At 36.2% G+C, this 13,650-nt stretch overlaps 3 protein-coding genes across 3 annotated transcripts; 1 reads left to right on the forward strand and 2 right to left on the reverse strand.

The window, feature by feature from the left end:
* The first annotated feature begins 911 nt into the window (after positions 1–911).
* Positions 912–5,005, forward strand: LOC111801112 (Translin family protein). The gene is made up of 7 exons (XM_023685096.2): positions 912–1,336; positions 1,597–1,693; positions 1,808–1,923; positions 3,146–3,190; positions 4,132–4,157; positions 4,334–4,469; positions 4,686–5,005. The coding sequence occupies exons 1-7, from the start codon at positions 946–948 to the stop codon at positions 4,763–4,765; spliced, it is 891 nt and encodes a 296-aa protein (XP_023540864.1). The 5' UTR covers positions 912–945; the 3' UTR covers positions 4,766–5,005.
* A 1,479-nt stretch (positions 5,006–6,484) lies between these two features.
* Positions 6,485–8,699, reverse strand: LOC111801158 (uncharacterized). The gene has a single exon (XM_087126297.1). It carries the CDS (start codon positions 8,654–8,656, stop codon positions 7,037–7,039), a length of 1,620 nt encoding a protein of 539 aa, XP_086982423.1. The 5' UTR covers positions 8,657–8,699; the 3' UTR covers positions 6,485–7,036.
* Positions 8,700–9,669: 970 nt separating this feature from the next.
* LOC111800646 (adenosine kinase 2) lies at positions 9,670–13,359 on the reverse strand. Its single transcript, XM_023684434.2, has 12 exons — positions 13,115–13,359; positions 12,787–12,840; positions 12,107–12,153; positions 11,991–12,022; positions 11,801–11,902; positions 11,622–11,689; positions 11,398–11,474; positions 10,894–10,991; positions 10,748–10,818; positions 10,591–10,657; positions 10,325–10,508; positions 9,670–10,203 (listed from the first exon to the last, which is right to left on the reverse strand). Exons 1-12 carry the CDS (start codon positions 13,195–13,197, stop codon positions 10,061–10,063), a joined length of 1,026 nt encoding a protein of 341 aa, XP_023540202.1. The 5' UTR covers positions 13,198–13,359; the 3' UTR covers positions 9,670–10,060.
* Between the last annotated feature and the right edge of the window lie 291 nt (positions 13,360–13,650).

A 13,650-nucleotide genomic window follows, 5' to 3' on the forward strand; every position in this document is an offset into this window, starting at 1 on the left:
CGATGGTTCTCTATGTGACACTATCGAACCATTTTGGTTCGAATTGAAGCTATTGATTCTTGATCTCTCAGCTGATTTAGCTTTGAATATGGTTGATCGAAAGGTCTGACTTTACTCGTAGATTGACACAGTTAAGGCTAATGGTTAGACAATTGGGGACAAGCATATCTTCAACCAACTATTATTTTTTTCATATTTGACATGTGTCTAACTTACAGAGTTTTAAATGGTCCTAATTTAATTATAAATAAATTATTTTAAAGTGACGATAGTCCCAATAATAGAATTAAAATATGGTAATATAAAAGTTGAAAAAAGAATTTAAAATGAAATTATAATGACGTATAAGAACATTAAAATTCACAAAATGAAAACGACGATTATATATATATATATTTTTTTTTATTCAATATGACAATATAATAATGTTGAATTTCAAATGACTTCTTGCTCGGAACAAAAAAAAATGTCACGTATTATTTTATTTTTTTAACAAAAAAAAAAAAAAAAGTCTGCCATATTTCAAAATAAATAAATAAATAAATTGTCAAAATCATAATTTTTTTTTTTTATAATATGTGTGTGACGTAGCTAATAAATATCAATTAATAAAATAATATTTCATATAATTATCTCCCACAAATTATAAATTATTCTAAAAATAATATTCGACTACTAATTTTATTTAATATTAATAAAAAATAAAAAATTTCACTTTACTATATTAAATTAATATATTCGAGTCATTTAAACTCGTAATTTTATTTAAATTTATGTCACAGAAATTTTAAATTAGTTCAAAAGATTTTTATAGGTTGATTATAAAATAATTTAAAATTTATGGTCAACCCTAAGTCAAAATGGAATTATGAACGAAATTGGCGGTGGCCGCGAGATTTTAAGGCTACGAAACAGTTCATCGTCCAATAAAACCACCGCCAAAGGATGAACTCAGCGCTTCGAAATGCTTACTTCATTTTCTCTCACTCCTTAAACCCTACTTCAAACCCTAACAGATTTCCCCTGATCCTTTCCTTACATTCGCTTCAATCCATTGCTGTTTCTCGTCTTCCATTGCGGATCGAGCGTCAACAACAACCCTATCGCTCGCCCCGTTTTTCTTCTTTCTGTTCCTCCTCTTCAATGGCTGGCGCCGACGCCGACGCACCTGCCGCATCTTCTTCTGTGGAGAAGCAATTCGTGGATTTTAGAGCTCAGCTAGAAGATTCTGGAAGCTTACGCGACCGAATTCGAAGTGTGGCCATGGAGATCGAGTCATCCACGAGGCTCATGCAGGCTAGCTTGCTTCTGGTTCATCAGTCTCGTCTGGCTCCTGGTGCTGAGTTTTTTTTTTTTTTTTTTTTTTTTTTTTTTGCGTGATATATTGAAATGGTTTGATGCTGTGCTCTTGTGGTTTTGAGGATTGTGCTTGTGTGGTTCTGGTTTTTTGAGGGGGAGAGGAAGAGTTTTTGTCTCGTTCTGTTTCCTTTTGTTCGGTATATTGACTCGCGAGGCTAAATGTAGTTAGTTGGGGGATCATCGTGATAAGATTGCCGGAATCTGAATTTTCTTCTTTACCTGGTTTTTCTTGTGTAGAGGTTCTTGAAAAGCCAAAAGTGCAGGTTGGTTTATTGAAATCGCTCTACAAGCGACTGGCTGAAATTCTTCGTGAGAGCCCTGGTCTTTACTATAGGTGAGACAACTAGTCATGATCTCCCATTTACTTGGTTTATCCTTTCGCGATTTGAACTGCTGTGGATTTTGATTTTTTGCAAGTTGTTTGTGCCTTTATTACCTTTTCATTTAGGTACCACGGAGACTGGAGGAGTGAGACGCAGACAGCTGTTTCACTGCTTGCTTTTATTCATTGGCTAGAAACAGGGGAACTTCTTTTGCACCCCGAAGCTGAGGAAAAACTTGGGTGTATGTATATTGCCATTGTATTTTTTGTTTCTGTTCACATTTGAAGTATTCGAGTTTAATGAACTTAATAGGATACTTGTTTCTCTTCTGGAACTTGTTAAAAATAACGACCCTCTACATTGGTATGGTATTATCCACTTTGAGTATAAGCTCTCATGGTTTTGGTTTTCCCAAAAGGTCTCATATCAATGGAGATGGTGTTTCTTACTTATAAACCCACGATCTTCCCCTTAATTAACCAATGTAGGACTACTCCTCCCAATAATCCTCAACAATTCTCAAAATACACCCTTTGTTCGACACTTGAGTCACTTTGACTACATCTTCGAGGCTTGCAACTTCTTTGTCTGACACTTGAGGATTCGGTTGACATGACCAAGTTAAAGGCATGGTTGTGATACCATGTAAGAATCACGAACCTTTGCATTGGTACAATATTGTCTACTTTGATTGTTCGACACTTGAGGATCCTATTGACATGACTAAGTCAAAGGCACGACTGTGATACCATGTTAAGATCACGGACCTTTGCATTGGTACGATATTGTCCACTTTGAGCATAAACTTCCATGACTTTGTTTTTTGTTTGCCCAAAAGGTTTCGCACTAATGGAGATCGTGTTCCTTACTTTTAGACCCATGATCTTCCCCTTAATTAGCCAATGTGGGACTATTCCTCCCAATAAACTTCCATAGTTGTGTCATCATTGAATAATCTAACATCATGCCTTTGTCCAGATTTCCTCAACGAATTCTAATAATTAAGGAATTGTTTATTTTCTCACCCAAAACAACCATAATGCCTTTGCCCAGATTTCGTAGCCTATCTGGAAGTGGAAACTGAAAGCAACTTGCTGAAGAAGAGCACCCTTACTTTTGTCCCAAAAAATGCTTTCTGTGTCATGCATTTTTACTACTTATTTGCTATTTCACCTCAATATTGAAATGTAACCGTACTTTTTTAACCTTACCTTGTAATTCACCTCAACATTTATTTACTTTTAAATAAGATTATAATTCGTACTTTGCCCAAATAAGTGTTCTCTGTATCAATGTTTTCACCAGTATGGAACAGAGGTAACTGTAATCTTATGCATCACTTTTGCTGTTATTGAATTGTTCGTGGTCTCATAATTTTATCTATGCTATGCCTACTTACTTAATATCTACTCCGAAATGACGAAGTTGGAAATTAACTCATTTTATTTTTTGTCTGATTGCAGTAAATGAATCTGATTTCACTTTGGATGTTGAAGACTATCTTATTGGTGAGTTTTCAATAATTTCATATTTCATATTTCTTACTTCAAGTTTCAATGAGGCGTAGAGAATAGAGACTATATTGCTTTCAATGTTTACAAGACAAGCCTAGGCAATTACTTTAGCAGGGGTGAAGTACTGCACCTGACGGTGTTCTCTGGCAAGCACTTTCATTCAAATGGTGTGCTTTATTTTGTCTTTTAGTTTCCTTTTATTGCTTTTGCACCTCTACGAAGTAAAGGAAAGTTCCACGTTTGTTAGTACTTTTGATTAAAATTTATTTTTCATTCATTATTTCTCGAAAATCCAAAGTGTTTTTATCACATAAAAACTTGTTTGTAACTTTTTATTTTCCAAATACAATGCTTTCTTGGCGTAGGCCCTTAGGTGAGCAAGGACCTAAGTGCCATGGAGCATACCTTGTGACCTGTGGTATTTCTTGGAAGGAAAGAACCAGTCATTTCTTTTGTACATTGCCTTTTTTCTTTCTTTCTTTCCTTCTTGGTGGTGATATGTTTACCTAGATTCAAGACAACAAAAAAAGGGTGCACATGATCTTCCCACTGATAAAAGACCTAGTATCCTAATGGTTTGTTAACGCCGTTCCAACAGGAACTTTTATTCTTAATGGAGAGCATGGATACTTATCAGAAAAGAATCTAAGTTCCAATAATTTGGAGACATGGCATAGGAGAATCTGTGATGTGATTGATGAGATTACCATTGTTTATGTTAAGAGTTTTTTTGTGTCTGCTTTTCATTCAACTGTACCACACCCAGAACTATGTTGGTTTGCTGATGAAATTGGTAGTTTATGTTAAGAGTTTTTTTGTGTCTGCTTTTCATTCAACTGTACTCTGCAGTTCTGAATCAGTATGCTGTTTGTCCTACAATTCAACATTGTTAACCACGCTGAGTTGCTAATTTGGATATTTTGTTTAATTTGCAGGAATATGTTTCATGTCCAATGAATTGGTGAGAATTTTTAGAATTGCCGTTGATATTGTAACTTGAAGAAAATGAACATATCAGGAATACAAAAATTTTACATCATAGTTGAGGAAATATTCCATTTGAATTAGAATGTATCTATCATGCAGAGTTCTCTCATTTATAACTTGTAACAAATTTGGTGTCAACTGTTTTTGTAGCCACGATATGTTGTCAACCAAGTGACAGTTGGAGACTATGATTGTCCAAGAAAGGTGCTCAAATTTTTTACTGATCTTCATGCAGCCTTCCGTATGCTTAATCTTCGCAATGATTTTCTCCGCAAAAAATTTGATGGTATAGTCTCTACTTTTTTATATATATACACTTCATTTTCATTTCAACTACTCACTTTTTGGGATACATTATCACTTTTGGGGGGCTTCCATGGCTGCTTTTCTTCTCCAGTTTCCACAGTCAAAGCGTGGGATTTCGCCCTGCATCCAAATCCTTGATATGATTTTCTTCTTCCCATGATTTTCACTGTTATTTCATTGTCTCATATTGAATCAGGCATGAAGTATGACTTGCGAAGAGTTGAAGAAGTATACTACGATGTTAAGATCCGAGGTTTATCAGCAACTCGAGACTAAACAATGAGACTATTGTTGACTATTTTACAAGTTTCAGCACACAAGGAAAAAGGGGAAATGGCCCCAGCTTGTGTTGATTATGTTAAAACTCAAAGATGTTCTAGGGTAACAAGTTTTTGTTTGGTATAAAGATAGAAAATGATACTTCTTGGTGAATGCCTTAATCTTGCAATGGGTCATTCTCCAAGGAATAGTGCTTATTGTTGCTGAGGTATTAAAGTGCTTTTGAGTTGCTCCTTTTGTACTTGCGTTATTCTGGTTTCATATGATTGGTATCCCAATGTTTTTTATAACTCTCAAATCATCATATATGTCTCTTGAGATTTTTTTTCAGGCTACATGAATGGATTACGAAGTAAATCATGGCTCTTCAGTGCAGCAGTGACGCCCTACTATCCATGGGATGGTTTTTTAAGGTACATTTCTCAGAATTATTTATATTGTTGAAATGATTTTTCTTAAAAGCAAATGAAATAGCTGTCTGAATGTCTGAATGTGAAAGGTCCACTGAAATTGTGATTGATAATGTGGGTGATGTAATTATTTTATATTTGTTATAATCATCTATAAGGACTTTTAGATAGTAACATTCATCCATGAAAAGTTTTTTAAAAAATCAACTTTTTACTTCTGGATTAATTTTCACTGAACTTTTCATTTTTACCTTTGGTTCACTCACTAATTGTAATAAGAAAAAAATGAACGATGTAAAAATGTGTTATGATATTGCTGAATTAAGTTAAATTTATATTTTTCAACAAAAATAACATTATTTGATAAAAACAACTTTAATTGTCGCAAGTGATTAAAAATTTGGTTGAAATTGAACAAGAAACTTTATATACTTAAATAGTAAACACTTAGTGTGGTGATTCTTTAGCCATTAAATTGAAATATGATAGTGGTTTATGTTCTTGGTTCACGTAACTTTACACACCACGCAAAGAAAGTCTCAAATACTACAAAGAAATTGGTTCACGTAACTTTACACACTACGCAAAGAAAGTCTCAAAAACTACAAAGTAAAACTTGACAAATCTCAAACCTCGTCATAAGACCACTCAACCCTCACAAAGGATCTACTGAAGCGCGAATCATGTATCGAAGTCATAACGCATCAGAAAAGGGGCTGAAAATAGAAATGGTTGGTTGAGAAAAACCAAGCATTTCTTGTGCCCCTCGCCAAAGTTTGTACACCCACATGTGGATTCATAAAAATTCAAACCTTCCACTTGAAAACCCAAGTAGGTAAGAATTTGAATCATTTTCTATCTATGATTCAATCCCATGTTTTTCTATTTCCATTTTCCTCCGTTCCAACAAACAAACAAATCTAACATTGACTAGAGAACCAGACACTGAGCAATTGTGCCAGCGATGAGGTTAAACTCCAAATGAGGGTGGACACGAGGCAATGTGCTATCAAGGACGCTAGGCCCCAAAGGAGGTGGATTGTGAGATCCCACATCGGTTGGGAGAGGAGAACGAGTGCTAGCAAGGACGTTAGGCCCCAAAGGGGGTGGATGTGAGATCCCACATCGGTTGGGGGAGGAGAACGAGGTATTCTTTATAAAGGTGTAGGTGGGTGTGATGGGGGAGGAGAACTAGGTATTATTTATAAAGGTGTAGGTGGGTGTGAAAACCTCTCCAGGTAGATGCATTTTAAAATTCTTGAAGGAAAACCTGAAAGGAAAAGTCCAAAGAGAACAATATCTCCTATATCCATAAATAAAACCGACTTGACTTAGTGATTTCCTTGTCCAATAGTCTCCAATGATCCCAAAAACAACAGTTAAATAATTGATCAAAGTCCCCCACCCCCATAAAAAGAAAAAGAGAAAACAACAAAGGGAAGCTTCCATCCTATTATTGATCATTGTAGATCACTTCTTCTGATTCAGATACAAGCCCACAACAAGTAAATTAGTAGCACACAGCTTCCTTCGACAATTATCATGACCGGCAGACAACACACACAACCTTCAATTCTTTCCCATAGTGAAGCCTATATAGTTCTTCAATCTCCCATGCAGAATGGCATGTAAAACACTAAAAACAGACCCCTACAGTTCTATCTACATACCACAGATTCTTATGACATTCCTAAAAACAGATGTCAGCAACGCATCCCTCTGGGATGCATTTGATTGGTATCAAGTAATTTTGATGTAAAATATACACAAGTACAGAAGCAATACAAGTGGATCCTACAAACGCAAAAATTCAAGCACAGAGCAATGAAAAATTTACCAGCAAGCCATCAATTCACCATTATCTAAGCCCCTCTATCAAGCCCTCCAGCTCTCTACGCCCAAACCTCTGTCCCTGCACTTTGGCATCCCTACACCTAGCAGCAAAGTAGAAGATTAGCCATACCACCATGAAATACACCTCTCCCACTGACTGAAAAAACATGGCAACATGTTTCCCACAAACTCTTGCAAGTGCCCATCTCATGAAAGACCCACAACAAATGGCTTCCAAGCACTTGATTTGAATAGCTTGGTTTAGCATTGTGAGTATCAAATAACAACCTTCTGTTAAGATCTCTCTACCACTACGCCTTGCATCCACAATCACAACCCATGCATCCACTGCAAAGATGAATGCAACAAGAGTATCTAGCAAAAACCAAGCAAACAGAAACCCAGAGATCTCTTTCTCATACCCACGAATCCATGGTGACATTATGGAAAATGGCATCAACTTCAACCGAACAAATAGCTTGAAAAATGAATATTGATCTTCAATTTCACCAAAATACCATAATCCAAGGAGCTGGGTTAGTGCATCTCGCACTGCCCATCTCATCAAGATAAACCCAGAAAGCCTCTTGAACCCCAATTTTGATCCATGCCATACCATACCAACAAATGAACCAAATCTGTGTGTTAGATCGTTAAGAACAGCGATGAACACAATGCCTGAAGCCCATGAATATGTGACAAGAAAGCCAAGCATCACCCAGATATATGCAGCAGATAGAAAACTCACAAAGAAGAACAGCGCTGCAGCGTCCCGACGTCCAAGTTCCAATCCTTTGACGAAAAATTGCAAATCTACAAGCCTATCCATGTCCTGATGAACATTTTCCTCTTCAAGTCTTCTATCGTTTTCTTCCTGATCATCAGAAGTTTCCTTATCATTAGCAAAAGATGAACTCATATCCTTGAATCGCATTCCCGGATGAACAACTTCCGAAACCCTAATTCCATCGTCAACGACCAGATCTGAGAACCCTGAGATCGAACTGAATTGGGTAAAAAACACGAAACTGGCGTTAGGTAGGTGATTCCGATTGGTCCCTAAGAGGCTACGCTCGTCATCCCCATCTCCGGAGAAGATATCGTCACCTAGGGTTCCGACGCGGGTAAGATGCAGAAAAGGCCGGCGACGCTGGCGACGTTGGCGATGGGCAACAGCCCCAGACATGGCAGGGTCCTCGGGTGAGTGGAGGAGGCGTTGCTCCCCTGCAATGTCAAGGCGAGAAAGAAGAGCCTTAAGAGAAGGGTCGCGGTCGATGAAGGAGGTGACATATTGGGTGCCATTTTCGACGACAACGCGGAAGGAGAGGATGAGAAGGGAAAGGAAAAGGAAGGTGAAGAGATTAGATGTGAAGGAGGCGGTAGCTTCTTTGAGAAGCTGGGCCGTACTGCGGAGGTTATCGAGGCGAGGATGATTGTCGGCCATGGCGGGCGGGGGGTGTGGGGTTCGCCGGATACCTCTCGTCCACCACCGTAAGGGTGTGAGTTCCCGGCGCCGGAAACAAGGAATTAGCCGGCGGATGATCGGAAAACAGAGAGAGAGAGTTGAAATGGAGCAGAGTATAAGAGTGATTTTGATTCTCAAAATAGGGATTAGACGACCTTCGAACGGTGGTGCCAATGGCATTGGCAATGAACAAAGAAATTTCCAGCCGTAATTTTTACGCTTTTTTTTTTTTTTTTTTTTTTTTGCAAAACAATTAAATTATATTTTTGTAAAAGAAAAGAAAAAAATCTCTACCTATTTGAGTAAATGGGTACAGTAGCTGGTAGAGACCGTTATTTACAACATAACAAATTTATAGTTTAAAACAAATGAAAAAGATAGTTAAAAATAACTATATGGAATCATGCCACGAATATTCCAACAAAACTTTTTTTTTTCTTTTTTACATCTTTAATCGTTTTTTAAATATATAATTGACTTTTGTATTTAATAAAAATCTCAACTTTAAATTTTGTGTCACTAATATATTAAATACATTTTTAAAAATAGGTTTAGACACTGAAGCTTATATTATAATCTTATTTATAGACCAATTAGACACGAAATTAAGAATTTAAAATTATATAAATATTTTTGTGTTAGACATAAAATTAAAAAGCTCAAACTTATTTAATATATTTAATATAGATGACACATTATTTAAGGAAATATTACAAAAAGCTTTAAATTTTAAGTGAATTAGTAGAATTTTGGTCCATTTTTTCGTCTATTCTTTATGAACCTATTAATTGAATTATCTATTTAGGTTCGAATTTTTATTAAATGAAAATAAAATGCATACTCCTCTTTAATTTCACATATTTTTATTGTTTCTCAAATCCCTTTTGTTATGCGTTTATTTTGTTAATAAACTTTAGAATCCGGTCAAATAAATCACAACACTTTCAATGTTACTGTTTTAAAATTTATCGATCTACTAGACATAAAATTAAAGGCTTAAAATTCTGATAGAAAGAGAGGTCCTTAGATGCAAGTTAGTCAAACAGAAAACAAGAGAATTTTTTTCTTCTTTTCGGTTCCAATAAAGAAAAGGAAGAGACATCATTCAAAACGAGATTGTGTTTAGATAAAGATAAAGAAAATGTAGAACACCAAATCTGTGGGAATGATATGAAGATCACAATGAATCAGAATTAAGAACAAAGCAAAAGCATAAGCATTGTGGCCTCAAAAGAGACAACCGTGGGAAAGGAAGCTCAGTTTGTTGCCTCCATTGCTTGTTTTCTAATACATCATGGCATGGAAATGCCAGAAACTTCAGCAAGAAAGATGAACAAATTTGCTTAAAAGGCCAAACTAATGAATTTCAGGACATGACACTTAAAAGTAGAGGGCGCTATTACCAAAGGCAAAGGCTCGTTTCTTATAATAATTGGGCATAACAAGGATAGGATAGGATAGGATAGGATAGGGTAGACAGCCATTGGGATGTGCAGAAATTAGCCACCATCCACAGCTCGTGAATCAAAGATAAAGCAATTGGAAATAAGCTAAGAGGTTGATAGATATCAAGAGAGGAAATGCTCATTTAAAATCAGGCTTCTCAGGGAATGTGCAGCCAGACCTTTGTATGATGACATTTGATGCATAAATCCCAGCTTTTACACAGTCCTCGATGGGTTTTTCTTGCACCAACTGAGATAGAAATCCTCCTACGAACGCATCTCCTAAAAAACGAACGAACAAACGAATTAAAACACGTTTTTGGTGTTCTTTTATGTATCAAACTTAGCTTAAACTTGGACGTGCATGATGGTTCACACGTTCACCGAGCTCGGCATAACATACCTGCTCCATTTGTGTCGACAAGTTTCTCTTTTGGCAACAAAATAACTGGGAACTTCTTAACTTTTCCATCCTCAGCAACTACAACTGGATCTGGACCTTGAGTAATAACAGCAATCCTCTTGCGTGTTTCTGATGCTTTTGGCCACTGAGCAATCTTTAGCGCTATCTCCTCGACATTCTCAGTCTGGTCATAAAAAGTTCGCCTCCGTTTATAAATGAAATGAAAATCACTATTCAAGCCTTTATGTGACCAAGGAAACCATTACCTCCCAACCCTGAACTTTCGAGAATGTCCTTGCTTCGGTTTCGTTACCAAAAATGATGTCCATATACCTGAAATATAAACAAAAAAAGACATCTCCTGTCAACTCTTCAAACTTTCTTACCTTTACCACGTAACGTACATTCGTACTTCGTACTTACGGTAAAACTTTCTCCAGTGCATCCTTGAAAAACTCGCAGATAAAGGGAGCAGACAGATTCATTGAGAAATACTGCAAATGATTGGCAATATTAGTTACTTGTTCTGAAGCCTTGGTAAACTATATAACTATAGTCACAATGTGAACCTTTTTGTTTGCAGCCGCGTGTTCGGCCACAATCTGCACGGAGTCTGGTGATACGGTAAGGAAAAACCCAGCAATGTAGAAATACTTGGCCTTTTCAACTGTCATCGTGGCAAATTATAATCAGAGTTAGCTCATAAATGCAAAATCTATCCTATCTGCAGGTCCCTAAAATATTTCAAACAAAAACTTGGGATTGTTTGATAGCTTGTTCAGCAGAACAGTCTTTTAGAAGAACTAAGATTGAGAACTTGAAAATGAACAAGGTTACTGCATAAAAATGATTCACTAGTCCAGGTTCTTGTACAAAATAGGCCACCACGAGACAAATTGGAGAAGAAACAACAAGGTGGCAAAGCTTTTAAAGAACATCTTTTCAAGGGAACTTCTAACTAACAGATTACCAAAAATGTTTCACTAAATTCTTGCTCTAAAAAGAAATGATAATCTTTAAGAAAAGATACCACACAGCCCTCTGAAAACCATAAATATGAGTTTCGTGTATACCTAATGCCCAATTTTCAGGTTTTTTCAAATGATCTGACTTGTAGCAATTTGCGGCAGACAAATTGGCAATAAGCGACCTGTATGTCAGATAAAACAGACTCTTGGTTAAATTAATGATTTCCAGAAGTAACAATCTGAGAAATAGCCAATTCTTTTACAAGGAACAGACTTTATATGTTTGCCTTAATGTTAAAGTGATCAAAGAAAATAAGATTTTGACTAACCTTTCACCACCCACCACACATACAGCACAGGTTCCTGTTGGTGTAGAATCAACCTCATAATATTGAACCTATTTTCTCAAATACCAATGGGCAAACGAGCAAATAACATCTTAATAAACGGAATTCGAAACATACAGTTATCACCAAAATGGAAGATAGTGATAGAGTGTGAAACTTACATTAACACCTGCACTTATCGAGTTTTTCTTCATCTCCTCCCCGTATTTGTCTTTCCCAATGCAACCGATATAGCTTGTTGCACCAGGATGTTGGAGCATCCACTGAAAAAGGCGAGAAAAGTTTCATCCCACGCCAGAAAATAAACAAATGGTTACAGGTTAAATTCACCAGGGAACAAGATTAGGATACCTGAGCGACTTTGATCGAGTTCTGTGTAGCACCTGCACATGAAAAAGAAGTTCATGAAATTCACAAATGTGCCAAAACCACAATAACACAAATAGATTCGATCATCCACACGTCACCTCCAGCAATGTACTCCACATTAGGCTTATTTGCCAATTCTTCATACCTACAAAAAGAAATACACAAGAACAAAGAAATGTGCCCGAGGCTTATTAAAAAGTTACATCAAATCCTGATTTCCTTTCAACTAAATGAATGCATCACAAGCCACAAACAGTAGTTTAGCCAGTATGCAAAGTACTTCTGTAACCAAGTTATTGTCATCTTCTTGCTGTTCTCTCGTCATTTTAGCAACTAGTCCGGTAGTTCGATTGAATATTGACATAATATCCATATTGAAAAACTTCATCAAGTAAATTACCTCAACTAGGATACAAAATCCTTTTACTTTTCTCCTTGCAAAAACAAAGAATTAAAGAGGTATCCTCGATCAAGATAGAACAGCAAGTAACATCAACATGAGTCAAACATCTAACAGCACTGTCTTCCTATATTCCTTATTCTTCATTGAGAAGGAAGCAATCAAATTGTAACCAGAAACTTAATTTTCACGCAACCTCAAGTTATTGTCGAATCCTATGAATGATTATCTCGAGAACTAATGGCATACATTTAAAACAAGAAAAACACGTAATCCTAAAGGAATAAACGTTGCAAAACATAAAAACATAGCTAATAGCCGTGAATAGTAGCAGCCGCAAACCAGTACGAGTAAGAAAATTGAAAACCAATCCCTTACATTGGAAGATGTTTCTCCTCTGCAAGGATAGCATCGTTCAGCTTGATGTCGTATCTGCACCAAAGGAGTAAATTTACAGAATCAAAACACAAAAAAACGTGAAAATCCTCATGTTGCTATTTCCGATCAAATTTACAATTCACAGAACCTCTCCTCAACCATACAACCAATAAAGCTTAGAAACGAAACAAAAAAAACCAGAAAAGCAACAATGAAATTAAGATTGGAGAAAAGAAAGACTCAACAACGTAAAAAACATAAGGATCTGAGTTTGATAAGAAACCAGAGGAAAGGTGAATGGAAAAAGGATTAAACAACGGCGAAATACCTCCTCAAAAACTCATCATCGACGACAGCTGAGATGTCGAGAAGAGGATTGCCCATTCCCAAGAGGATCCTCTCGTACGCCATGGATGCAAGTAAGGTGAAGAAGGAATGAAGGAGAGAATGGCAGAAATCAGAGGGCGAGATTCAGATCTGAAGAGTGGAGAAATGGCGGAGATTTATAGCAAGAATCGAGTACGGAGTGGAGGATGGTATGGCACAATTCTCAAACTCCACCAACCTCATCGCCCATTTCCATTAATATCTGCTTCTTCCAAATACCTAACTCAAGAATTTTTAGTTAAATTATGAGTTTAGTTATTATTTATTTAATATAAATATATTAAAAAATTATATAATTATGTGTATTTTTAATATTTTTATTGTAATTAATTAAAATCTCATTTAATAATTATATTTAAAAAATATATTTTTTTTGTAATATATATGCAATGGAATATCACAATCTTAGGTTGGTAAAGAAGGATAGATCTCACATGCGTGAAGCGTGCTGATTTTCACCAACCACTTTTTAATAAT

The sequence above is a fragment of the Cucurbita pepo genome, chromosome 8 (genome assembly GCF_057944985.1).
Source record: "Cucurbita pepo subsp. pepo isolate OVF chromosome 8, ASM5794498v1, whole genome shotgun sequence".
Lineage (NCBI taxonomy): Eukaryota > Viridiplantae > Streptophyta > Magnoliopsida > Cucurbitales > Cucurbitaceae > Cucurbita > Cucurbita pepo.